The sequence below is a fragment of the Cuculus canorus genome, chromosome 31 (genome assembly GCF_017976375.1).
Source record: "Cuculus canorus isolate bCucCan1 chromosome 31, bCucCan1.pri, whole genome shotgun sequence".
NCBI classification, from domain to species: Eukaryota; Metazoa; Chordata; class Aves; order Cuculiformes; family Cuculidae; genus Cuculus; species Cuculus canorus.
Genome location: NC_071431.1, coordinates 1093821 through 1119961, shown reverse-complemented (window position 1 = coordinate 1119961; position 26141 = coordinate 1093821). Strand labels below are relative to the sequence as shown.

General features: G+C 60.2%; 1 protein-coding gene across 1 annotated transcript in view; it reads left to right on the top strand.

The window, feature by feature from the left end:
• Positions 1–26141, top strand: part of COL11A2 (collagen type XI alpha 2 chain) — a 79689-nt gene that overhangs the window by 40348 nt on the left and 13200 nt on the right. The window contains exons 32-49 of the mRNA XM_054051963.1: positions 219–272; positions 1201–1245; positions 3052–3105; positions 3188–3241; positions 4363–4416; positions 7125–7232; positions 8239–8328; positions 10442–10495; positions 13123–13230; positions 15873–15980; positions 16062–16115; positions 16202–16255; positions 18002–18109; positions 22066–22119; positions 22214–22267; positions 22927–22980; positions 25007–25060; positions 25132–25239. Coding sequence (XP_053907938.1) covers positions 219–272; positions 1201–1245; positions 3052–3105; positions 3188–3241; positions 4363–4416; positions 7125–7232; positions 8239–8328; positions 10442–10495; positions 13123–13230; positions 15873–15980; positions 16062–16115; positions 16202–16255; positions 18002–18109; positions 22066–22119; positions 22214–22267; positions 22927–22980; positions 25007–25060; positions 25132–25239 — 1269 coding nt within the window. The remainder of the gene's footprint in view (positions 1–218; positions 273–1200; positions 1246–3051; positions 3106–3187; positions 3242–4362; positions 4417–7124; positions 7233–8238; positions 8329–10441; positions 10496–13122; positions 13231–15872; positions 15981–16061; positions 16116–16201; positions 16256–18001; positions 18110–22065; positions 22120–22213; positions 22268–22926; positions 22981–25006; positions 25061–25131; positions 25240–26141) is intronic.

Sequence of the window (26141 nt, the reverse complement as noted above, 5' to 3'; positions counted from 1 at the left end):
GATGGGGGGGGCACTTGGAGAGGGGGGGACGGACAGAGGGGACCCCCCCCAAACTGGGAATCCCCCCAAACTGGGAATCCCTCCCCCCCCAAAAAAAAGGGGATTGGGACCCCATTAAAGGGAGGATACTGGTCAAACTGGTGGGAACTGGGAGGCACTGGGAGGGGGAACTGGGAGGAACTGGGAGGTCATGGACCCCCCCCTTTTTCTTCCCACAGGGACCCCGAGGGCAGAGGGGACCCCGAGGGGCAACTGGGAAGGGGGGGGCGAAGGTGAGTAGGGGGGAACTGGGAGCACTGGGAGGCACTGGGAGGGGATACTGGGGAGGAATGGGGAGAACTGGGCAAACTGGGAGGGACTGGGGAGCAATGGGGGGGGGCAGTGGGTGGGACTGGGAGGTAACTGGAGGGCACTGGGAGGGAACTGGGCAAACTGGGAGGCACTGGGGGGGAACTGGGCAAACTGGGAGGGACTGGGGAGCAATGGGGAAGCACTGGGTGGGACTGGGAGGTAACTGGGGGGCACTGGGAGGCACTGGGAGGGACTGGGGAGCAATGGGGGGGGCAGTGGGTGGGACTGGGAGGTAACTGGGAGGCACTGGGAGGAAATTGGGGGACTACTGGGGGGCACTGGGAGGTAACTGGGAGGCACTGGGTGGGACTGGGAGGTAACTGGAGGGCACTGGGAGGCACTGGGGGGGGAACTGGGGAAACTGGGAGCGACTGGGGAGCAATAGGGGGGGCACTGGGTGGGACTGGGAGGTAACTGGGAGGCACTGGGTGGGACTGGGAGGGAACTGGAGGGCACTGGGAGGTAACTGGGGAAACTGGGAGGCACTGGGGAGTAATGGGGGGGGCACTGGTTGGGACTGGGAGGTAACTGGGAGGCACTCGGTGGGACTGGGAGGCACTGGGAGGACACTGGGGGGCACTGGGAGGAAACTGGGGGGCACTGGGAGGCACTGGGCAAACTGGGAGGGACTGGGGAGCAATGGGGGGGGCACTGGTTGGGACTGGGAGGTAACTGGGAGGCACTGGGAGGGACTGGGAGGCACTGGGAGGACACTGGGGGGGAAACTGGTGCAACTGGGAAGCACTGGGGAGCCATGAGGGGGTTACTGGGAGGCAACTGGGCGGTACTGGGAGGCACTGGGAGGCACTGGGAGGGGGTCCTCCTCACTTTTTCCCCCCTCCCCTCCAGGGAACCTCCGGCAGCGATGGCCCCTCCGGACCCCCCGGCGAGAGGGTGAGGGGGGACCCCGGGGCTTTGGGGGGACCCGGGGGGGATTTTGGGGTGCGGGGGGGGGTCCAGGGCGGATTTGGGGGTCCCAGCGTGGATTTTCGGGGGTCCCAGGGGGGATTTGGGGGGGTCCCAGGGGGGGATTTTGGAGGTCCCAGGGGGGATTTTGGGGGGTCCCAGCGTGGATTTGGGGGTCCCAGCGTGGATTTTGGGGTGCAGGGGGGGTCCCAGGAGAGATTTAGGGGGTCCCAGCCTGGATTTGAGGGTGCAGGGGGTTCCCAGGGTGAATTTGGGGGGGTCCTGGGGTGGATTTTGGGGTGCGGGGTGGGTCGCAGGGTGGATTTAGGGGGTACCAGGCTGGATTTTGGGGTGCGAGGGGGGTCCCAGGGTGGATTTTGGGGTGCGGGGTGAGTCCCAGGGTGGATTTGGGGGTTCAGGGGGGGTCCCAGCGTGGATTTGGGGGGGTCCCAGGATGGATTTTGGGGTACGGGGGGGTCCCAGCCTGTATTTGGGGGGTCCCAGCGTGGATTTTGGGGTGTGGGGGTGTCCCAAGGTGGATTTGGGGGGGTCTCAGGGTGGATTTTGGGGTGCGGGGGGGGGTCCCAGCCTGGATTTTGGGGGGTCCCAGGGTGGATTTGGGGGATCCCAGGGTGGATTTTGGGGTGCGGGGGGGGGTCCTGGGTGGATTTAGGGGGTCCCAGCCTGGATTTGGGGGGTCCCAGGGTGGATTTAGGGGGTGCCCGGGGTGGATTTTGGGGTGCGGGGTGGGTCCCAGCCTGGATTTGAGGGGTCCCAGCGTGGATTTTGGGGTTCAGGGTGGATTTAGGGGTGCGGGGTGGGTCCCAGCCTGGATTTGAGGGGGCCCAGCGTGGATTTGGGGGTTCAGGGTGGATTTTGGGGTGCGGGGGGGGGTCCTGGGTGGATTTAGGGGGTCCCAGCCTGGATTTGGGGGGGTCCCAGGGTGGATTTGGGGGATCCCAGGGTGGATTTTGGGGTGCGGGGTGGGTCCCAGGGTGGATTTGGGGGTTTAGGGGGGATCCCAGGGTGGATTTGGGGGGTCCCAGGATGGATTTTGGGGTTCAGGGGGGGTCCCAGGGTGGATTTGGGGGGTCTCAGGGTGGATTTTGGGGTGCGGGGTGGGTCCCAGGGTGGATTTTGGGGTGCGGGTGAGTCCCAGGGTGGATTTGGGGGTTCAGGGTGGGTCCCAGGGTGGATTTGGGGGGGTCCCAGGATGGATTTTGGGGTACGGGGGGGGTCCCAGCCTGTATTTGGGGGTTCAGGGTGGATTTTGGGGTTCGGGGGGGGTCCTGGGTGGATTTGAGGGGGTCCCAGCCTGGATTTGGGGGTCCCGGGATGGATTTGAGGGTGTTCCAGGATGGATTTTGGGGTGCGGGGGGGGTCTCAGCCTGGATTTGAGGGGTCCCAGCGTGGATTTGGGGGTTCAGGGTGGATTTTGGGGTGCGGGGGGGGTCCTGGGTGGATTTAGGGGGTCCCAGCCTGGATTTGGGGGGGTCCCAGGGTGGATTTTGGGGTGCGGGGTGGGTCCCAAGGTGGATTTGAGGGGTCCCAGCCTGGATTTGGGGGTTCAGGGTGGATTTTGGGGTGCGCGGGGGGGTCCTGGGTGGATTTGGGGGGTCCCAGCCTGGATTTGGGGGGGTCCCAGGGTGGATTTGGGGGATCCCAGGGTGGATTTTGGGGTGCGGGGTGGGTCCCAAGGTGGATTTGGGGGGGTCCCAGCGTGGATTTGGGGGTTCAGGATGGATTTGGGGGTTCAGGGGGGGTCCCCCCTAATTTCCACCCCCCCCCCCCCAGGGTGTTCCGGGCCCTCAAGGACCGAACGGCTTTCCGGGACCCAAAGGTCCCCCCGTGAGTATTGGGGGGTCCCCTCTCCCCCTCCCCCCCCCCCCCGACACCCCCTCTTTTCTGACCCCCCCCCATAACCAAACAGGGCCCCCCCGGAAAAGATGGGGTCCCCGGACACCCCGGGCAGCGCGGAGACGGGGTGAGTGACCCCCCAGTGCCTCCCAGTATGCCCAGTGCCCTCCCAGTGCCCTCCCAGTGCCTCCCAGTATGCCCAGTTCCCTCCCAGTGCGCCCAGTTCCCTCCCAGTGCCCTCCCAGTTCCCTCCCAGTGCCCCCCAGTGCCCCCCCATTGCTCCCCAGTGCCTCCCAGTATGCCCAGTTCCCCCCCATTGATCTCCAGTGCCTCCCAGTATGCCCAGTTCCCCCCCCATTGATCTCCAGTGCCTCCCAGTATGCCCAGTTCCCCCCCCATTGCTCCCCATCGCTCCCCAGTGCCTCCCAGTATGCCCAGTTCCCCTCCCAGTGCCCCCCAGTGCCTCCCAGTATGCCCAGTTCCCCCCCATTGCTCCCCCATTCTTCCCCAGTACCTCCCAGTATGCCCAGTTCCCTCCCGGTGCCCTCCCAGTTCCCCCCCCAGTGCTCCCCATTGCTCCACAGTGCCTCCCAGTATGCCCAGTTCCCTCCCAGTTCCCCCCCAGTGCCCCCCCATTGCTTCCCAGTGCCTCCCAGTATGCCCAGTTCCCTCCCAGTTCCCTCCCAGTTCCCTCCCAGTGCTCCCCATTGCTCCCCAGTGCCTCCCAGTATGCCCAGTTCCCTCCCAGTTCCCTCCCAGTGCTCCCCATTGCTCCCCAGTGCCTCCCAGTATGCCCAGTTCCCTCCCAGTGCCCCCCCATTGCTTCCCAGTGCCTCCCAGTATGCCCAGTTCCCTCCCAGTGCCCTCCCAGTTCCCCCCCATTGCTCCCCATTGCTCCCCAGTGCCTCCCAGTATGCCCAGTTCCCTCCCAGTTCCCTCCCAGTTCCCTTCCAGTTCCCCCCCCAGCGCCTCCCAGTTTGCCCAGTACCCCCCCAGTGCCTCCCAGTTCCCTCCCAGTTCCCTCCCAGTGCCCCCCAGTTCCCTCCCAGTACCCCCCTCCACCCCAACTGCCCCTCCCAGTGCCCCCCCCCACTTCCCTCAACCCAATTTCCCCCTCCCAGTCCCTCCCAGTCCCTCCCAGTTCCCTCCCAGTCCCTCCCAGTCCCCTCTAGTCCTTCCCAGTTCCCTCCCAGTTCCTCCCAGTTCCTTCCCAGTTCCTCCCAGTTCCTCCCATTTCCCCCCCCTCAGGGTTTCCAAGGCAAAGCCGGACCCCCAGGTCCCCCCGGAGTGGTGGGGGCACAGGTATGGGGGGGGGGTACTGGGAGGCACTGGGAGGGAACTGGGAGGGAATTGGAAGGACTAGAGGGGACTGGGAGGGACTGGGAGGGAACTGGGAGGGAACTGGGAGGGAACTGGTGGGACGGGGGGGTACTGGGAGGCACTGGGAGGGAACTGGTGGGACGGGGGGGTACTGGGGGGCACTGGGAGGGAATACTGGGAGGACTGGTTTGGGATCACTGCTGCTACTGGTGCTACTGGTTTGGGGTCTCTGCTGTTACTGGTGTTACTGGTTTGGGTCTCACTGGTGCTACTGGTTTTGGGGTTCCTGCTGTTACTGGTGCTACTGGTTTTGGGGTCTCTGCTGTTACTGGTGTTACTGGTTTTGGGGTCTCTGCTGTTACTGGTGTTACTGGTTTGGGTCTCACTGGTGCTACTGGTTTTGGGGTCTCTGCTGTTACTGGTGTTACTGGTTTTGGGGTCGCTGCTGCTACTGGTGTTACTGGTTTGGGTCCCCCCGGTGCTACTGGTGTTACTGGTGCTACTGGTTTTGGGGTTCCTGCTGCTACTGGTGCTACTGGTTTGGGTCTCACTGGTGCTACTGGTGCTACTGGTTTGGGTCTCACTGGTGCTACTGGTGCTACTGGTTTTGGGGTTCCTGCTGCTACTGGTGTTACTGGTTTGGGGGTTCCCGGTGTTCCTGGTGTTACTGGTGTTCCTGGTTTGGGGTCCCCCGGTGTTACTGGTGTTACTGGTGCTACTGGTGTTACTGGTTTGGGGGTCCCCCGGTGTTACTGGTGTTCCTGGTGTTACTGGTTTGGGTCCCCCGGTGTTACTAGTGTTACTGGTGCTACTGGTGTTACTGGTTTGGGGGTTCCCGGTGTTCCTGGTGTTACTGGTGTTACTGGTTTGGGGGTTCCCGGTGTTACTGGTGTTACTGGTGTTCCTGGTGTTACTGGTTTGGGGGTTCCCGGTGTTCCTGGTGTTACTGGTGCTACTGGTGTTACTGGTTTGGGGGTTCCCGGTGTTCCTGGTGTTACTGGTGTTACTGGTTTGGGGGTTCCCGGTGTTACTGGTGTTACTGGTGTTACTGGTGTTACTGGTTTGGGGGTTCCCGGTGTTACTGGTGTTCCTGGTGTTACTGGTTTGGGGGTTCCCGGTGTTACTGGTGTTCCTGGTGTTACTGGTTTGGGGGTTCCCGGTGTTACTGGTGTTACTGGTGTTACTGGTTTGGGGGTTCCCGGTGTTACTGGTGTTACTGGTGTTACTGGTTTGGGGGTTCCCGGTGTTACTGGTGTTACTGGTGTTACTGGTTTGGGGGTTCCCGCTGTTACTGGTGTTACTGGTGTTACTGGTTTGGGGGTTCCCGGTGTTCCTGGTGTCACTGGTGTTACTGGTTTGGGGGTTCCCGGTGTTACTGGTGTTACTGGTGTTACTGGTTTGGGGTTCCCGGTGTTCCTGGTGTTACTGTGTTACTGGTTTGGGGGTTCCCGGTGTTACTGGTGTTACTGGTGTTACTGGTTTGGGGGTTCCCGGTGTTACTGGTGTTACTGGTGTTACTGGTTTGGGGTTCCCGGTGTCACTGGTGTTCCTGGTGTTACTGGTTTGGGGGTTCCCGGTGTTACTGGTGTTCCTGGTGTTACTGGTTTGGGGGTTCCCGGTGTTCCCGGTGTCACTGGTGTTACTGGTTTGGGGGTTCCCGGTGTTACTGGTGTTACTGGTGTTACTGGTTTGGGGGTTCCCGGTGTTACTGGTGTTACTGGTTTGGGGGTTCCCGGTGTTACTGGTGTTCCTGGTGTTACTGGTTTGGGGGTTCCCGCTGTTACTGGTGTTCCTGGTGTTACTGGTTTGGGGGTTCCCGCTGTTACTGGTGTTACTGGTGTTACTGGTTTGGGGTTCCCGGTGTTACTGGTGTTACTGGTGTTACTGGTTTGGGGGTTCCCGGTGTTCCTGGTGTTACTGGTGTTACTGGTGTCACTGGTGTTACTGGTTTGGGGGTTCCCGGTGTCACTGGTGTTACTGGTTTGGGGTTTCCCGGTGTTCCTGGTGTTACTGGTGTTACTGGTTTGGGTCTCCCCGGTGTCCCTGGTGTTACTGGTTTGGGGGTTCCCGGTGTTACTGGTGTTACTGGTTTGGGGTCCCCCGGTGTTACTGGTGTTCCTGGTGTTACTGGTTTGGGGGTTCCTGGTGTTCCTGGTGTTACTGGTGTTACTGGTTTGGGGGTTCCTGGTGTTCCCGGTGTCACTGGTGTTACTGGTTTGGGGGTTCCCGGTGTTACTGGTGTTACTGGTGCTTCTGGTTTGGGGGTTCCCGGTGTTACTGGTGTTACTGGTGTTACTGGTTTGGGGGTTCCCGGTGTTCCTGGTGTTACTGGTTTGGGTCCCCCGGTGTTACTGGTGTTACTGGTGTTACTGGTGTTACTGGTTTGGGGTTCCCGGTGTTCCTGGTGTTACTGGTTTGGGGGTTCCCGGTGTTACTGGTGTCACTGGTATTACTGGTTTGGGGGTTCCCGGTGTCCCTGGTGTTACTGGTTTGGGGGTTCCCGGTGTTACTGGTGTTACTGGTGTTACTGGTTTGGGGGTTCCCGGTGTCACTGGTGTTACTGGTTTGGGGGTTCCTGGTGTTACTGGTGTTACTGGTGCTTCTGGTTTGGGGGTTCCCGGTGTCCCTGGTGTTACTGGTTTGGGTCCCCCCGCTGTTACTGGTGTTACTGGTGTTACTGGTGCCGGCAGGGCGCGGCGGGCGAGTCGGGGCCTCGGGGCGAGCGGGGGCACCCGGGCCCCCCCGGACCCCCCGGAGAACAGGGGCTGCCGGGACCCGCCGGGACGGGGGGCTCCAAGGTGGGGGCAAACTGGGAGCACTGGGAGCACTGGGAGGGGGGGGCCAGGCTGGATTTGGGGGGTCCCAGGGTGGATTTTGGGGGTCCCAGGGTGGATTTTGGGGGTGCGGGGGGGGTCCAAGGGTGGATTTGGGGGTCCCAGGGTGGATTTTGGGGTGCGGGGGGGGGGTTTAGGGGGTCTCAGCCCTGATTTGGGGGTGCAGGGGGGTCCCAGGGTGGATTTAGGGGGGTCCCAGGGGGGATTTTGGGGTGCGGGGGGGGTCCCAGAGTGGATTTTGGGGTGCGGGGGGGGTCCCAGGGTGGGTTTAGGGGGACTCAGCCCTGATTTGGGGGTGCACGGGTATCCCAGGGTGGATTTAGGGGGGTCTCAGGGGGGATTTTGGGGTGCGGGGGGGGTCCCAGGGTGGATTTTGGGGGGTCTCAGGGTGGATTTAGGGGATCCCAGGGTGGATTTTGGGGTGCAGGGGGGGTCTCAGGGTGGATTTTGGGGGTCCCACGGTGGATTTTGGGGTGCGGGGGGGGTCCCAGGTTGGATTTGGGGGGTCCCAGGGTGGATTTTGGGGTGCGGGGTGGCGTTTAGGGGGTCTCAGCCCTGATTTGGGGGTGCACGGGTATCCCAGGGTGGATTTAGGGGTGTCCCAGGGGAAATTTTGGGGTGCTGGGGGGGTCCCAGGGTGGATTTAGGGGGTCCCAGGGTGGATTTTGGGGTGCGGGGGGAGTCCCAGCCTGGATTTGGGGGGTCCCAGGGTGGATTCAGGGGGTGTCAGCCCTGATTTAGGGGGGGTCCCAGGGCGGATTTTGGGGTTCGGGGGGTCTCAGTCCCAATTTGGGGGGTCCCAGGGTGGATTTTAGGGTGTAGGGGGTGTCCCAGGGTGGGTTTTGGGGTACGGGGGGGTATCCCGGGGTGGATTTTAGGGTGTAGGGAGTGTCCCAGGGTGGGTTTTGGGGTACGGGGGGGTATCCCGGGGTGGATTTTGGGGTGCTGACCCCCCCGTTTGTGCCCGCAGGGGGACCCCGGCCCCCCCGGCCCCCCCGGCAAGGATGGACCCGCGGGGTTTCGGGGGTTCCCCGGGGAGCGGGGGCTGCCCGGCCCCCCCGTGAGTGAACCCCAAAACCTGAACCCCACCCCCAAACCCCTCTGAACCCCCAAATCCCCCCCGAACGCCAAAACCCCTCTGAACCCCCAAAACTCCTTTGATCCCCAAATCCCTTTGAGCCCCCAAACCCCTCTGAACCCCTCAAACCCCTCTGAACCCCAAAACCCCTCTGAACCCCAAAACCCCTTTGACCCCCTCAAACCCCTCTGAACCCCCAAACCCCTTTGACCCCCTCAAACCCCTCTGAACCCCAAAACCCCTCTGAACCCCCAAACCCCTCTGAACCCCCAAACCCCTTTGACCCCCTCAAACCCCTCTGAACCCCAAAACCCCTCTGAACCCCCAAACCCCTTTGACCCCCTCAAACCCCTCTGAACCCCAAAACCCCTCTGACCCCCTCAAACCCCTCTGAACCCCCAAACCCCTTTGACCCCCTCAAACCCCTCTGAACCCCAAACCCCTCTGAACCCCCAAACCCCTTTGACCCCCTCAAACCCCTCTGAACCCCCAAACCCCTTTGACCCCCAAACCCCTCTGAACCCCAAAACCCCTCTGAACCCCCAAACCCCTTTGACCCCCAAACCCCTCTGAACCCCAAAACCCCTCTGAACCCCCAAACCCCTTTGACCCCCCCAACCCCCCCTGAACCCCCAAACCCCTCTGAACCCCAAAACCCCTCTGAACCCTCAAACCCCTCTGAACCCCCAAAACCCCTCTGAACCCCCAAACCCCTTTGACCCCCTCAAACCCCTCTGAACCCCAAAACCCCTCTGAACCCCCAAACCCCTTTGACCCCCTCAAACCCCTCTGAACCCCAAAACCCCTCTGAACCCCCAAACCCCTTTGACCCCCTCAAACCCCTCTGAACCCCAAAACCCCTCTGAACCCCCAAACCCCTTTGACCCCCTCAAACCCCTCTGAACCCCAAACCCCTTTGACCCCCTCAAACCCCTCTGAACCCCTCAAACCCCTCTGAACCCCCAAACCCTTTGACCCCCTCAAACCCCTCTGAACCCCAAAACCCCTCTGAACCCCCAAACCCCTTTGACCCCCTCAAACCCCTCTGAACCCCAAAACCCCTCTGAACCCCCAAACCCCTTTGACCCCCCAAACCCCTCTGAACCCCCAAACCCCTCTGAACCCCTCAAACCCCTCTGAACCCCCAAAACCCCTTTGACCCCCTCAAACCCCTCTGAACCCCAAAACCCCTTTGACCCCCCAAACCCCTCTGAACCCCCAAAACCCCTCTGAACCCCCAAAACCCCTTTGACCCCCTCAAACCCCTCTGAACCCCCAAATCCCTCTGAACCCCCAAACCCCTCTAAACCCCTCAAAACCCTCTGAACCCCAAAACCCCTTTGACGCCCTCAAACCCCTCTCAACCCCAAAACCCCTCTGAACCCCCAAACCCCTTTGACCCCCTCAAACCCCTCTGAACCCCAAAACCCCTCTGAACCCCCAAAACCCCTTTGACCCCCAAAACCCCTCTCTGAACCCCAAAACCCCTTTGACCCCCTCAAACCCCTCTGAACCCCTCAAACCCCTCTGAACCCCAAAACCCCTCTGAACCCCCAAACCCCTCTGAACCCCTCAAACCCCTCTGAACCCCAAAACCCCTTTGACGCCCTCAAACCCCTCTGAACCCCAAAACCCCTCTGAACCCCCAAACCCCATTGACCCCCTCAAACCCCTCTGAAACCCCAAACCCCTCTGAAACCCCAAAACCCCTTTGACCCCCTCAAACCCCTCTGAACCCCCAAACCCCTCTGAACCCCCAAAACCCCTTTGACCCCCCAACCCCCCCTGAACCCCCAAACCCCTCTGAACCCCAAAACCCCTCTGAACCCCCAAACCCCTTTGACCCCCTCGAACCCCTCTGAACCCCCAAATCCCTCTGAACCCCCAAACCCCTTTGACCCCCTCAAACCCCTCTGAACCCCCAAACCCCTTTGACCCCCCAAACCCCTCTGAACCCCAAAACCCCTTTGACTGCCCCAAACCCCCTGAACCCCTCAAACCCCTCTGAACCCCAAAACCCTCTGAACCCCCAAACCCCTCTGAACCCCCAAACCCCCCCCTGAACCCCCAAATCCCCCCGAACCCCCTTTTCCAGGGCGGCCCCGGACTGAAGGGCAATGAGGGACCCGCGGGACCCCCCGGACCAGCAGTGAGTGACCCCTCCCAGTGCTCCCAGTGACCCTCCCAGTGCTCCCAGTAACCCCCTCCCAGTGCTCCCAGTAACCCCCTCCCAGTGCTCCCAGTGACCCCTCCCAGTGCTCCCAGTAACCCCCCAGTGCTCCCAGTGACCCCTCCCAGTGCTCCCAGTGACCCCTCCCAGTGCTCCCAGTGACCCCCTCCCAGTGCTCCCAGTGACCCCTCCCAGTGCTCCCAGTAACCCCCTCCCAGTGCTCCCAGTAACCCCTCCCAGTGCTCCCAGTGACCCCTCCCAGTGCTCCCAGTAACCCCCAAACCAGTGCTCCCAGTAACCCCTCCCAGTGCTCCCAGTGACCCATCCCAGTGCTCCCAGTGACCCCTCCCAGTGCTCCCAGTAACCCCCTCCCAGTGCTCCCAGTAACCCCTCCCAGTGACCCCTCCCACTGCTCCCAGTAACCCCCAGTGACCCCTCCCAGTGCTCCCAGTGCCCTCCCAGTGCTCCCAGTAACCCCTCCCAGTGCTCCCAGTGACCCCTCCCAGTGCTCCCAGTGACCCCTCCCAGTGCTCCCAGTAACCCCCTCCCAGTGCTCCCAGTAACCCCTCCCAGTGCTCCCAGTGACCCCTCCCAGTGTTCCCAGTGCCCCCATCCCCATCCCAGTGCTCCCAGTACCCCCCCATCCCCATCCCAGTGCTCCCAGTGCCCTCCCAGTACCCCCCATCCCCATCCCAGTGCTCCCAGTGCCCCCCATTTCCATCCCAGTGCTCCCAGTGTCCCTCCATCCCCATCCCAGTGCCCTCCCAGTGCCCTCCCAGTGCTCCCAGTGCCCTCCATCCCCATCCCAGTGCTCCCAGTACCCCCCCATCCCCATCCCAGTGCTCCCAGTGTCCCTCCCTCCCCATCCCAGTGCTCCCACTGCCCTCCCTGTGCCCCTCCATCCCCATCCCAGTGCTCCCAGTGCCCTCCCAGTGCTCCCAGTGCCCCTCCATCCCCATCCCAGTGCCCTCCCAGTGCCCTCCATCCCCATCCCAGTGCTCCCAGTACCCCCCCATCCCCATCCCAGTGCTCCCAGTGCCCCCCATTTCCATCCCAGTGCTCCCAGTGTCCCTCCATCCCCATCCCAGTGCCCTCCCAGTGCCCTCCCAGTGCTCCCAGTGCCCCTCCATCCCCATCCCAGTGCCCTCCCAGTGCCCTCCCAGTGCTCCCAGTGCCCCTCCATCCCCATCCCAGTGCTCCCAGTGTCCCTCCCTCCCCATCCCAGTGCTCCCACTGCCCTCCCTGTGCCCCTCCATCCCCATCCCAGTGCTCCCAGTACCCCTCCATCCCCATCCCAGTGCTCCCAGTGCCCTCCCAGTTTCCCCCATCCCCATCCCAGTGCTCCCAGTGCCCCTCCATCCCCATCCCAGTGCTCCCAGTGCCCCTCCATCCCCATCCCAGTGCTCCCAGTGCCCCTCCATCCCCATCCCAGTGCTCCCAGTGCCCTCCCATCCCCATCCCAGTGCTCCCAGTGCCCTCCCAGTGCCCCTCTCTCCCCATCCCAGTGCTCCCAGTGCCCTCCCAGTGCTCCCAGTGCCCCCCCATCCCCATCCCAGTGCTCCCAGTGCCCTCCCAGTGCTCCCAGTGCCCCCCATTTCCATCCCAGTGCTCCCAGTGCCCCTCCATCCCCATCCCAGTGCTCCCAGTGCCCTCCCAGTGCTCCCAGTGCCCCTCCATCCCCATCCCAGTGCCCTCCCAGTGCCCTCCATCCCCATCCCAGTGCTCCCAGTACCCCCCCATCCCCATCCCAGTGCTCCCAGTGCCCCTCCATCCCCATCCCAGTGCTCCCAGTGCCCCTCCATCCCCATCCCAGTGCTCCCAGTGCCCTCCCAGTGCTCCCAGTGCCCCTCCATCCCCATCCCAGTGCCCTCCCAGTGCCCTCCATCCCCATCCCAGTGCTCCCAGTACCCCCCCATCCCCATCCCAGTGCTCCCAGTGCCCCCCCATCCCCATCCCAGTGCTCCCAGTGCCCCCCATTTCCATCCCAGTGCTCCCAGTGTCCCTCCATCCCCATCCCAGTGCCCTCCCAGTGCTCCCAGTGCCCTCCCAGTGCCCTCCATCCCCATCCCAGTGCTCCCAGTGCCCTCCATCCCCATCCCAGTGCTCCCAGTGCCCCCATCCCCATCCCAGTGCTCCCAGTGTCCCCTCCATCCCCATCCCAGTGCTCCCAGTGCCCTCCCAGTTTCCTCCCATTTCCATCCCAGTACTCCCAGTACCCCTCCATCCCCATCCCAGTGCTCCCAGTGCCCCCTATCCCCATCCCAGTGCTCCCAGTGCCCCTCCATCCCCATCCCAGTGCCCCCCCAGTGCTCCCAGTGCCCCCCCATCCCCATCCCAGTGCCCCCCCAGTGCCCTCCCAGTGCTCCCAGTACCCCCCCATCCCCATCCCAGTGCCCTCCCAGTGCCCTCCCAGTGCTCCCAGTGCCCCCCCATCCCCATCCCAGTGCCCCCCCAGTGCCCTCCCAGTGCTCCCAGTGCCCCCCCATCCCCATCCCAGTGCCCCCCCAGTGCCCTCCCAGTGCTCCCAGTGCCCCCCCATCCCCATCCCAGTGCTCCCAGTGCCCTCCCAGTGCTCCCAGTGCTCCCAGTAACGCCCTTTCCCTCAGGGCTCTCCGGGCGAACGCGGTGATTCGGGACTCGGAGGTCCCATTGGGCCTCCGGGAAGACCCGGAGCTCAGGGCCCCCCGGGAGCCGCCGGAGAAAAGGGGGAGACCGTGAGTGGGGACCTCCTCGTGGGGTCCCATCGGGGGGGGGCAGTGTTGGGGTCCCACCAGAGACGTCATTTTGGGGTCCCACCAGGAGATATCACCATAGGGTTCCATCAGAGACGTCATTTTGGGGTCCCACCAGGAGATATCACCATAGGGTTCCATCAGAGACGTCATTTTGGGGTCCCACCAGGGAGATATCACCATAGGGTTCCACCAGAGACGTCATTTTGGGGTCCCACCAGGGGGATATCACCATAGGGTTCCACCAGAGACGTCATTTTGGGGTCCCACCAGGAGATATCACCATAGGGTTCCACCAGAGACGTCATTTTGGGGTCCCACCAGGGAGATATCACCATAGGGTTCCACCAGAGACGTCATTTTGGGGTCCCACCAGGGGATATCACCATAGGGTTCCACCAGAGACGTCATTTTGGGGTCCCACCAGGAGATATCACCATAGGGTTCCATCAGAGACGTCATTTTGGGGTCCCACCAGGAGATATCACCATAGGGTTCCACCAGAGACGTCATTTTGGGGTCCCACCAGGAGATATCACCATAGGGTTCCACCAGAGACGTCATTTTGGGGTCCCACCAGGAGATATCACCATAGGGTTCCACCAGAGACGTCATTTTGGGGTCCCACCAGGGGGATATCACCATAGGGTTCCACCAGAGACGTCATTTTGGGGTCCCACCAGGGAGATATCACCATAGGGTCCCACCAGAGACGTCATTTTGGGGTTCCACCAGGAGATATCACCATAGGGTTCCACCAGAGACGTCATTTTGGGGTTCCACCAGGAGATATCACCATAGGGTTCCACCAGAGACGTCATTTTGGGGTTCCACCAGGAGATATCACAATAGGGTTCCAACAGAGACGTCATTTTGGGGTCCCACCAGGGAGATATCACCATAGGGTTCCATCAGAGACGTCATTTTGGGGTTCCACCAGGAGATATCACCATAGGGTTCCATCAGAGACGTCATTTTGGGGTCCCACCAGGAGATATCACCATAGGGTTCCACCAGAGACATCATTTTGGGGTCCCACCAGGAGATATCACCATGGGGTTCCATCAGAGACGTCATTTTGGGGTCCCACCAGGGGGATATGTCAATGAGGTCCCATCAGAGACGTCATTTTGGGGTCCCACCAGGAGATATCACCATAGGGTTCCACCAGAGACGTCATTTTGGGGTCCCACCAGGAGATATCACCATGGGGTTCCACCAGAGACGTCATTTTGGGGTCCCACCAGGGAGATATCACCATGGGGTTCCACCAGAGACGTCATTTTGGGGTCCCACCAGGGGGATATCACCATAGGGTCCCATCAGAGACGTCATTTTGGGGTCCCACCAGGAGATATCACCATAGGGTTCCACCAGAGACGTCATTTTGGGGTCCCACCAGGGAGATATCACCATAGGGTTCCACCAGAGACGTCATTTTGGGGTCCCACCAGGGGGATATCACCATAGGGTTCCACCAGAGACGTCATTTTGGGGTCCCACCAGGAGATATCACCATAGGGTTCCACCGGAGACGTCATTTTGGGGTCCCACCAGGAGATATCACCATAGGGTCCCATCAGAGACGTCATTTTGGGGTCCCACCAGGAGATATCACCATAGGGTTCCACCAGAGACGTCATTTTGGGGTCCCACCAGGAGATATCACCATAGGGTTCCACCAGAGACGTCATTTTGGGGTCCCACCAGGAGATATCACCATAGGGTTCCACCAGAGACGTCATTTTGGGGTCCCACCAGGGGGATATCACCATAGGGTCCCATCAGAGACGTCATTTTGGGGTCCCACCAGGGAGATATCACCATAGGGTTCCACCAGAGACGTCATTTTGGGGTCCCACCAGGAGATATCACCATAGGGTCCCACCAGAGACGTCATTTTGGGGTCCCACCAGGAGATATCACCATAGGGTCCCATCAGAGACGTCATTTTGGGGTTCCACCAGGAGATATCACCATAGGGTTCCACCAGAGACGTCATTTTGGGGTCCCACCAGGAGATATCACCATAGGGTTCCACCAGAGACGTCATTTTGGGGTCCCACCAGGGAGATATCACCATAGGGTTCCACCAGAGACGTCATTTTGGGGTCCCACCAGGAGATATCACCATAGGGTTCCATCAGAGACGTCATTTTGGGGTCCCACCAGGAGATATCACCATAGGGTTCCACCAGAGACGTCATTTTGGGGTCCCACCAGGAGATATCACCATAGGGTCCCATCAGAGACGTCATTTTGGGGTCCCACCAGGGAGATATCACCATAGGGTTCCACCAGAGACGTCATTTTGGGGTCCCACCAGGGAGATATCACCATAGGGTTCCACCAGAGACGTCATTTTGGGGTCCCACCAGGGAGATATCACCATAGGGTTCCACCAGAGACGTCATTTTGGGGTCCCACCAGGAGATATCACCATAGGGTTCCACCAGAGACGTCATTTTGGGGTCCCACCAGGAGATATCACCATAGGGTCCCATCAGAGACGTCATTTTGGGGTCCCACCAGGAGATATCACCATAGGGTTCCACCAGAGACGTCATTTTGGGGTCCCACCAGGTGGACGTGTGGATGGGTTCCCACCACACCTTCTCTTCCAGGGCGAGAAGGGTCCTCAGGGCCCATCGGGCCGCGATGGTCTCCAGGGTCCCGTTGGTCTTCCCGGTCCCTCAGGTCCTCCCGGTGGTCCTGGCGAGGATGGGGACAAGGTGAGATGTCTCCATCCCACCCCACCGATGTCCCCCTGGTGACCTCCTGCCGTGGGGGTGACCTCTAAGTTGTCCTCTCAGGGTGAGGTGGGAGAACCGGGTCAGAAGGGGCCAAAGGGCACCAAAGGAGAGCACGTGAGTCACCTCCAAGATCTCCACCCCCCAAATGTCCTCCTGGAGCACCTCCAGATGTCATCGAAGAGTCTTCTTCTCATCCATAGGGACCTCCTGGACCTCCAGGACCCATCGGAGCTGTGGGACAACCTGGAGCTGCGGTGGGTGGCCAAGAGGAGGACATTGAGGGGGGGAGATGGACCATGGGGGGACCATCGGGGTGGGAGATGATGGTGGGACCATGATGGGACCATGAAGTTGAGGTCTGATGGGACCATCGTGGTGGGACCATGAGGTTGAGATGTGATGGAACCATCGTGGTGGGAGATGGTGGGACACGATGGGACCATCATGGTGGGACCTGATGGGACTGTTGTGGTGGGATCTGATGGAACCATCATGGTGGGACCATGAGGGTGAGATGTGATGGGACCATCGTGGTGGTGATGGGACCGTCATGGTGGGAGATGATGGGACCATGAAGCTGAGGTCTGATGGAACCATGATGGTGGGACCATGAGGTTGAGATGTGATGGAACCATCATGGTGGGAGATGGTGGGACACGATGGGACCATTGTGGTGGGACCTGATGAGACCATCAAGTTGAGATCTGGTGGAACCATCATGGTGGGACCATGAGTTTGAGATGTGATGGGACCATCGTGGTGGGAGATGATGGGATCGTAATGGTGGGACCATGATGGGACCATGAAGTTGAGGTCTGATGGGACCATGATGGTGGGACCATGAGGTTGAGATGTGATGGGACCATCGTGGTGGGACGTGATGGGATCATCAAGTTGGGATCTGATGGAACCATCACGGTGGGACCATGATGAGATCATGATGGTGGGACCATGAGGTTGAGATGTGATGGAACCATCGTGGTGGGAGATGGTGGGACACGATGGGACCATCATGGTGGGACCTGATGGGACTGTTGTGGTGGGATCTGATGGAACCATCATGGTGGGACCGTGATCTTGAGATGTGATGGGACCATCGTGATGGGACCATCAAGTGGAGATCTGGTGGGACCATCATGGTGGGACCATGAAGTTGAGATGTGATGGAGCCATCATGGTGGGACCATGAGGGTGAGATGTGATGGGACCATCGTGGTGGGAGATGATGGGATCGTGATGGTGGGACCATGATGGGACCATGAAGTTGAGGTCTGATGGGACCATGATGGTGGGACCATGAGGTTGAGATGTGACGGAACCATCGTGGTGGGAGATGATGGGACCATCGTGGTGGGACGTGATGGGATCATCAAGTGGAGATCTGGTGGAACCATCATGGTGGGACCATGAGGTTGAGATGTGATGGGACCATTGTGGTGGGACCTGATGGGACCATCATGGTGGGAGATGGTGGGACCATCATGGTGGGACGTGATGGGATCATCAAGTGGAGATCTGATGGAACCATCGTGGTGGGACCATGAAGTTGAGATGTGATGGAGCCATCATGATGGGACCATTGTGGTGGGAGATGGTGGGACCATCAAGTGGAGATCTGGTGGAACCATGATGGTGGGACCACGATCTTGAGATGTGATGGGACCATCATGATGGGAGATGGTGGGACCATCGTGGTGGGACGTGATGGGAGTATCGTGGTGGGACCTGATGGGACCATCAAGTGGAGATCTGATGGAACCATCATGGTGGGAGATGGTGGGAGATGATGGGACCATCGTGGTGGGACGTGATGGGATCATCAAGTTGAGGTCTGATGGGACCATCACGGTGGGACCATGAGGGTGAGATGTGATGGAACCATCATGGTGGGATCTGATGGGACCATCACGGTGGGACCATGAGGGTGAGATGTGGTGGGACCATCGTGGTGGGATCTGATGGGACCATCGTGGTGGGACGTGACCGGAAGTGCCTCTCAGGGCGCCGATGGGGCTTTGGGGCCTCGAGGCCCTCAGGGCGGCTTTGGGGCCAAAGGGGACGATGGGACGCGCGGATTCAATGGGGCACCGGGACCCATCGGCCTCCAGGTGAGACCCACGGCTGACCCACGGCTGACCCATAACTGACCCATAACTGCCCCACAGCTGCCCCACAGCTGACCCACAGCTGACCCATAACTGACCCATAGCTGACCCATAGCTGCCCCATAGCTGACCCATAGCTGCCCCATAGTTGCCCCACAGCTGCCCCATAGCTGCCCCATAGTTGCCCCACAGCTGCCCCATAGCTGACCCATAGCTGCCCCACAGCTGCCCCACGGCTGCCCCATAACAGCCCCTCTGCCCCACAGCTGCCCCATAACTGTCCCACAACTGCCCCATGGCTGCCCCATAACTGCCCCTCTGCCCCACAACTGTCCCACAACTGCCCCACGGCTGCCCCACAACTGCCCCTCAGCTGCCCCATAGCTGCCCCTCTGCCCCACAACTGCCCCACAACTGCCCCACGGCTGCCCCATAACTGCCCCTCTGCCCCACAGCTGACCCATAACTGCCCCACAGCTGCCCCACAACTGCCCCTCTGCCCCACAACTGCCCCATAACTGCCCCACAACTGCCCCACAGCTGCCCCTCTGCCCCACAACTGCCCCATAACTGCCCCACAGCTGACCCATAACTGACCCATAACTGCCCCACAACTGCCCTACAACTGCCCCACAGCTGTCCCTCTGCCCCACAACTGTCCCACAGCTGCCCCACAGCTGCCCCATAGCTGACCCATAGCTGCCCCACAACGGCCACACAGCTGCCCCATAACTGCCCCTCTGCCCCACAGCTGCCCCACAACTGCCCCACAACTGCCCTATAGCTGCCCCTCTGCCCCATAGCTGAACCACAACTGCCCCACAACTGCCCCATAGCTGCCCCTCTGCCCCATAGCTGAACCACAGCTGCCCCATAACTGCCCCTCTGCCCCATGGCTGCCCCAAAACTGCCTCTCTGCCCCACATCCCCCTCTGCCCCCCATCCCCTGTGCCCCACATCCCCCTCTCTGCCCCACATCCCCTGTGCCCCACATCCCCCTCTCTGCCCCACATCCCCCCTCTGCCCCACATCCCTCTCTGCCCCACATCCCCCTCTGCCCCACATCCCCCTCTCTGCCCCACATCCCTCTCTGCCCCACATCCCCTCTGCCCCACATCCCCTCTCTGCCCCACATCCCCTCTGCCCCACATCCCCCTCTGCCCCACATCCCCTCTCTGCCCCACATTCCCCCTCTGCCCCACATCCCCCTCTCTGCCCCACATCCTCTCTGCCCCACATCCCCCTCTGCCCCACATCCCCCTCTCTGCCCCACATCCCCCTCTCTGCCCCACATCCCTCTTTCTGCCCCACATCCCCATCTGCCCCACATCCCCTCTCTGCCCCACATCCCCCTCTGCCCCACATCCCCTTCTGCCCCACATCCCTCTCTCTGCCCCACATCCCCCTCTCTGCCCCACATCCCCTCCGCCCCACATCCCTCTCTGCCCCACATCCCCCTCTCTGCCCCACATCCCCCTTCTGCCCCACATCCCTCTCTGCCCCACATCCCCCTCTCTGCCCCACATCCCCTCTGTCCCACATCCCCCTCTGCCCCACATCCCCCTCTGCCCCACATCCCCCTCTGCCCCACATCCCCCTCTCTGCCCCACATCCCCCTCTGCCCCCCATCCCCTGTGCCCCACATCCCCCTCTCTGCCCCACATCCCCCTTCTGCCCCACATCCCCCCTCTGCCCCACATCCCTCTCTGCCCCACATCCCCCTCTGCCCCACATCCCCCTCTCTGCCCCACATCCCTCTCTGCCCCACATCCCCTCTGCCCCACATCCCCCTCTGCCCCACATCCCCTCTCTGCCCCACATTCCCCCTCTGCCCCACATCCCCCTCTCTGCCCCACATCCTCTCTGCCCCACATCCCCCTCTGCCCCACATCCCCCTCTCTGCCCCACATCCCCCTCTCTGCCCCACATCCCTCTTTCTGCCCCACATCCCCATCTGCCCCACATCCCCTCTCTGCCCCACATCCCCCTCTGCCCCACATCCCCTTCTGCCCCACAGCCCTCTCTCTGCCCCACATCCCCCTCTCTGCCCCACATCCCCTCCGCCCCACATCCCTCTCTGCCCCACATCCCCCTCTCTGCCCCACATCCCCCTTCTGCCCCACATCCCTCTCTGCCCCACATCCCCCTCTCTGCCCCACATCCCCTCTGTCCCACATCCCCCTCTGCCCCACATCCCCCTCTGCCCCACATCCCCCTCTGCCCCACATCCCCCTCTCTGCCCCACATCCCCCTCTGCCCCCCATCCCCTGTGCCCCACATCCCCCTCTCTGCCCCACATCCCCCTTCTGCCCCACATCCCCCCTCTGCCCCACATCCCTCTCTGCCCCACATCCCCCTCTGCCCCACATCCCCCTCTCTGCCCCACATCCCTCTCTGCCCCACATCCCCTCTGCCCCACATCCCCCTCTGCCCCACATCCCCTCTCTGCCCCACATTCCCCCTCTGCCCCACATCCCCCTCTCTGCCCCACATCCTCTCTGCCCCACATCCCCCTCTGCCCCACATCCCCCTCTCTGCCCCACATCCCCCTCTCTGCCCCACATCCCTCTTTCTGCCCCACATCCCCATCTGCCCCACATCCCCTCTCTGCCCCACATCCCCCTCTGCCCCACATCCCCTTCTGCCCCACATCCCTCTCTCTGCCCCACATCCCCCTCTCTGCCCCACATCCCCTCCGCCCCACATCCCTCTCTGCCCCACATCCCCCTCTCTGCCCCACATCCCCCTCTGCCCCACATCCCCTCTGTCCCACATCCCCCTCTGCCCCACATCCCCCTCTGCCCCACATCCCCTCTGTCCCACATCCCCCTCTGCCCCACATCCCCCTCTCTGCCCCACATCCCCTCTGTCCCACATCCCCCTCTGCCCCACATCCCCCTCTGCCCCACATCCCCCTCTCTGCCCCACATTCCCCTCTGCCCCACATCCCCCTCTGCCCCACATCCCCCTCTCTGCCCCACATCCCCCTCTGCCCCACATCCCCCCCTCTGCCCCACATCCCCCTCTCTGCCCCACATCCCTCTCTGCCCCACATCCCCCTCTCTGCCCCACATCCCCTCTGCCCCACATCCCCCCCTCTGCCCCACATCCCCTCTGCCCCACATCCCCCTCTCTGCCCCACATCCCCTCTGCCCCACATCCCCCTCTCTGCCCCACATCCCCTCTGCCCCACATCCCCCCCTCTGCCCCACATCCCCTCTGCCCCACATCCCCCCTCTGCCCCACATCCCCTCTGCCCCACATCCCCCTCTGCCCCACATCCCCCTCTCTGCCCCACATCCCCTCTGCCCCACATCCCCCCTCTGCCCCACATCCCCTCTGCCCCACATCCCCCTCTGCCCCACATCCCCCTCTCTGCCCCACATCCCCCTCTCTGCCCCACATCCCCTCTCTGCCCCACATCCCCCTCTCTGCCCCACATCCCCTCTGCCCCACATCCCCCTCTCTGCCCCACATCCCCCTCTGCCCCACATCCCCCTCTCTGCCCCACATCCCCCTCTGCCCCACATCCCCCTCTCTGCCCCACATCCCCCTCTCTGCCCCACATCCCTCTCTGCCCCACATCCCCCTCTCTGCCCCACATCCCCCTCTCTGCCCCACATCCCCTCTCTGCCCCACATCCCCCTCTCTGCCCCACATCCCCTCTGCCCCACATCCCCCCCTCTGCCCCACATCCCCCTCTGCCCCACATCCCCCCCTCTGCCCCACATCCCCCTCTCTGCCCCACATCCCTCTCTGCCCCACATCCCCCTCTCTGCCCCACATCCCCTCTGCCCCACATCCCCCCCTCTGCCCCACATCCCCTCTGCCCCACATCCCCCTCTCTGCCCCACATCCCCTCTGCCCCACATCCCCTCTCTGCCCCACATCCCCTCTGCCCCACATCCCCCTCTCTGCCCCACATCCCTCTCTGCCCCACATCCCTCTCTGCCCCACAGGGTTCTCCGGGTCCGGCGGGAGAGAAGGGTGAGACGGGCGACGTGGGGCCCATGGTGAGCGCCCCCCAACCTTCTGCCCCACATCCCTCCGGGCGGGAACTGCCCCACAGCGGCCTCACCCCCCACATCCCCCCTCTGCCCCACACAGGGCCCCCCCGGACCCCCCGGACCCCGCGGCCCTTCCGGAGCCTCCGGAGCCGACGTGAGTGACCCCCAATATCCCCCTCTTCCCTTCCCACGGGAACGAGGAGTGACTCCGGATTAACCCCATGGGTTTATATGGAACGAGGAGTGACTCCGGATTAACCCCATGGGTTTATATGGAACGAGGAGTGACTCCGGATTAACTCCATTGGGTTTATATGGAACCAGGAGTGACTCCGGATTAACTCCATTGGGTTTATATGGAACCAGGAGTGACTCCGGATTAACTCCATGGGGTTTATACGGAACCAGGAGTGACTCCGGATTAACCCCAATGGGTTTATATGGAACCAGGAGTGACTCCGGATTAACCCCATGGGGTTTATATGGAACCAGGAGTGACTCTGGATTAACCCCAATGGGTTTATATGGAACCAGGAGTGACTCCGGATTAACCCCATGGGTTTATATGGAACCAGGAGTGACTCCGGATTAACCCCATGGGATTTATATGGAACCAGGAGTGACTCCGGATTAACCCCATGGGGTTTATATGGAACCAGGAGTGACTCCGGATTAACCCCATGGGGTTTATATGGAACGAGGAGTGACTCCCACTCCCCCCATTCCGTTTCCGTGGAACCGGGAGTCACTCCGGATTCCCCAATCCTGTTTACACGGAATTAGGAGTGATTTCGGTTCCTCTTTATCCCACAGGGACCTCAAGGACCCCCCGGAGGCGTCGGGAATCTCGGACCGCCCGGAGAGAAGGTGACTCCAAAGTGCCGGAGTCACTCCACATCCATCGGGAGTCGCTCCACATCCATTGGATTCACTCCACATCCATTGGGATTCGCTCCACATCCGTTGGGATTCACTCCACATCCATTGGGATTCACTCCACATCCTTTGGGATTCACTCCACATCCATTGGGATTCACTCCACATCCATTTGGATTCACTCCACATCCATTGGGATTCACTTTTAATCCATTTGGATTCACTCCACACCCATTGGGATTCACTCCACATCCATTTGGATTCACTCTCATCCATTGGGATTCACTCCACATCCATTGGGATTCACTCCACATCCATTGGGATTCACTCTCATCCATTGGGATTCACTCCCATTTCATTGGGATTCACTCCACATCCATTGGATTCACTCCACATCCATTGGGATTCACTCCACATCCATTTGGATTCACTCCACATCCATTGGGATTCACTCCACATCCGTTGGGATTCACTCTCATCCATTGGGATTCACTCCACATCCATTTGGATTCACTTCACATCCATTGGGATTCACTCCCATTTCATTGGGATTCACTCCACATCCATTGGATTCACTCCAATCCATTTGGATTCACTCTCATCCATTGGGATTCACTCCACATCCTTTGGGATTCACTCCATATCCATTTGGATTCACTCCACATCCATTTGGATTCACTCCACACCCTTTGGATTCACTCCACATCCATTTGGATTCACTCCACATCCATTGGGATTCACTCCACATCCATTGGGATTCACTCCCATTTCATTGGGATTCACTCCACATCCATTGGGATTCACTCTCATCCATTGGGATTCACTCCACATCCATTGGGATTCACTCCATATCCATTGGGATTCACTCCACATCCATTGGGATTCACTCTCATCCATTGGGATTCACTCCACATCCATTGGGATTCACTCTCATCCATTGGGATTCACTCCCATTTCATTGGGATTCACTCCACATCCATTGGATTCACTCCACATCCATTGGGAATCACTCCACATCCATTGGGATTCACTCCACATCCATTTGGATTCACTCCACATCCATTGGGATTCACTCCACATCCATTGGATTCACTCCATATCCATTTGGATTCACTCCACATCCATTTGGATTCACTCCACATCCATTGGATTCACTTTTAATCCATTTGGATTCACTCCACATCCATTTGGATTCACTCTCATCCATTGGGATTCACTCCACACCCATTGGATTCACTCCACATCCATTGGGATTCACTCCACACCCATTGGATTCACTCCACATCCATTGGATTCACTCCAATCCATTGGGATTCACTCCACATCCATTTGGATTCACTCCACATCCATTGGATTCACTCTCATCCATTGGGATTCACTCCCATTTCATTGGGATTCACTCCACATCCATTGGATTCACTTCACATCCATTGGATTCACTCCACATCCATTGGATTCACTCCACATCCATTGGGATTCACTCTCATCCATTGGGATTCACTCCTAATTCATTGGGATTCACTCCACATCCATTGGATTCACTCCAATCCATTTGGATTCACTCTCATCCATTGGGATTCACTCCACATCCTTTGGGATTCGCTCCCATCCATTGGATTCACTCCAATCCATTGGGATTCACTCCACATCCATTGGATTCACTCCACATCCATTGGATTCACTCCACATCCATTGGGATTCACTTCACATCCGTTGGGATTCACTCCACATCCATTGGATTCACTCCACATCCATTGGGATTCACTCTCATCCATTGGGATTCACTCCACATCCATTGGGATTCACTCCACATCCATTGGATTCACTCCACATCCATTGGATTCACTCCACATCCATTGGGATTCACTCCAATCCATTTGGATTCACTCCACATCCATTGGGATTCACTCCACATTCATTGGGATTCACTCCACATCCATTGGATTCACTCCACATCCATTGGGATTCACTCCACATCCATTGGGATCCGCTTCACTTCTTTCCCTTCCCATTCCAGGGCGATCCCGGCGAATCCGGATCACCGGGAATCCAGGGCGAGCCGGGAATCAAGGTGAGCGCCAGCGACGACTCCCGATATCCGTCTTCGCTTCCCTTCGGATCTGATCCCGTTCTTTTCCGCAGGGACCACGAGGAGAACGAGGAGAGAAAGGAGAATCCGGAGCCGCCGGAGCCGCCGGACCTTCCGGTGGGAAAGGACCACCCGGAGATGATGGACCGAAAGGGAATCCTGTGAGTGAATCCCATTCCGACGGAGCGTTCGCACCCGGAAGGCTTTGGATTCGGGAATGCCGAGAGGGAGGATTCGCTCCGGGAAAGTTTGGGATTGAGGGAATGGGGAGAGGACTCATTCCAAGAGGATTTGGAGTCGTTTGGGATTCAGGGAATGGGGAGAGAACTCATTCCAAGAGGATTTGGAGTCATTTGGGATTCAGGGAATGTGGAGAGAACTCATTCCAAGGGGATTTGGAGTCATTTGGGATTCAGGGAATGGGGAGAGAACTCATTCCAAGCGGATTTGGGGTCATTTGGGATTCAGGGAATGGGGAGAGAACTCATTCCAAGAGGATTTGGGGTCATTTGGGATTCAGGGAATGCGGAGAGAACTCATTCCGAGAGGATTTGGAGTCATTTGGGATTCAGGGAATGGGGAGAGAACTCATTCCAAGCGGATTTGGGGTCATTTGGGATTCAGGGAATGCGGAGAGAACTCATTCCAAGAGGATTTGGAGTCATTTGGGATTCAGGGAATATGGAGAGAACTCATTCCAAGAGGATTTGGAGTCGTTTGGGATTGAGGGAATGGGGAGAGAACTCATTCCAAGGGGATTTGGAGTCGTTTGGGATTGAGGGAATATGGAGAGAACTCATTCCAAGGGGATTTGGAGTCGTTTGGGATTCAGGGAATGTGGAGAGAACTCATTCCAAGAGGATTTGGGGTCGTTTGGGATTGAGGGAATATGGAGAGAACTCATTCCAAGAGGATTTGGAGTCATTTGGGATTGAGGGAATGGGGAGAGAACTCATTCCGAGAGGATTTGGAGTCATTTGGGATTGAGGGAATGGGGAGAGAACTCATTCCAAGAGGATTTGGAGTCGTTTGGGATTGAGGGAATGGGGAGAGAACTCATTCC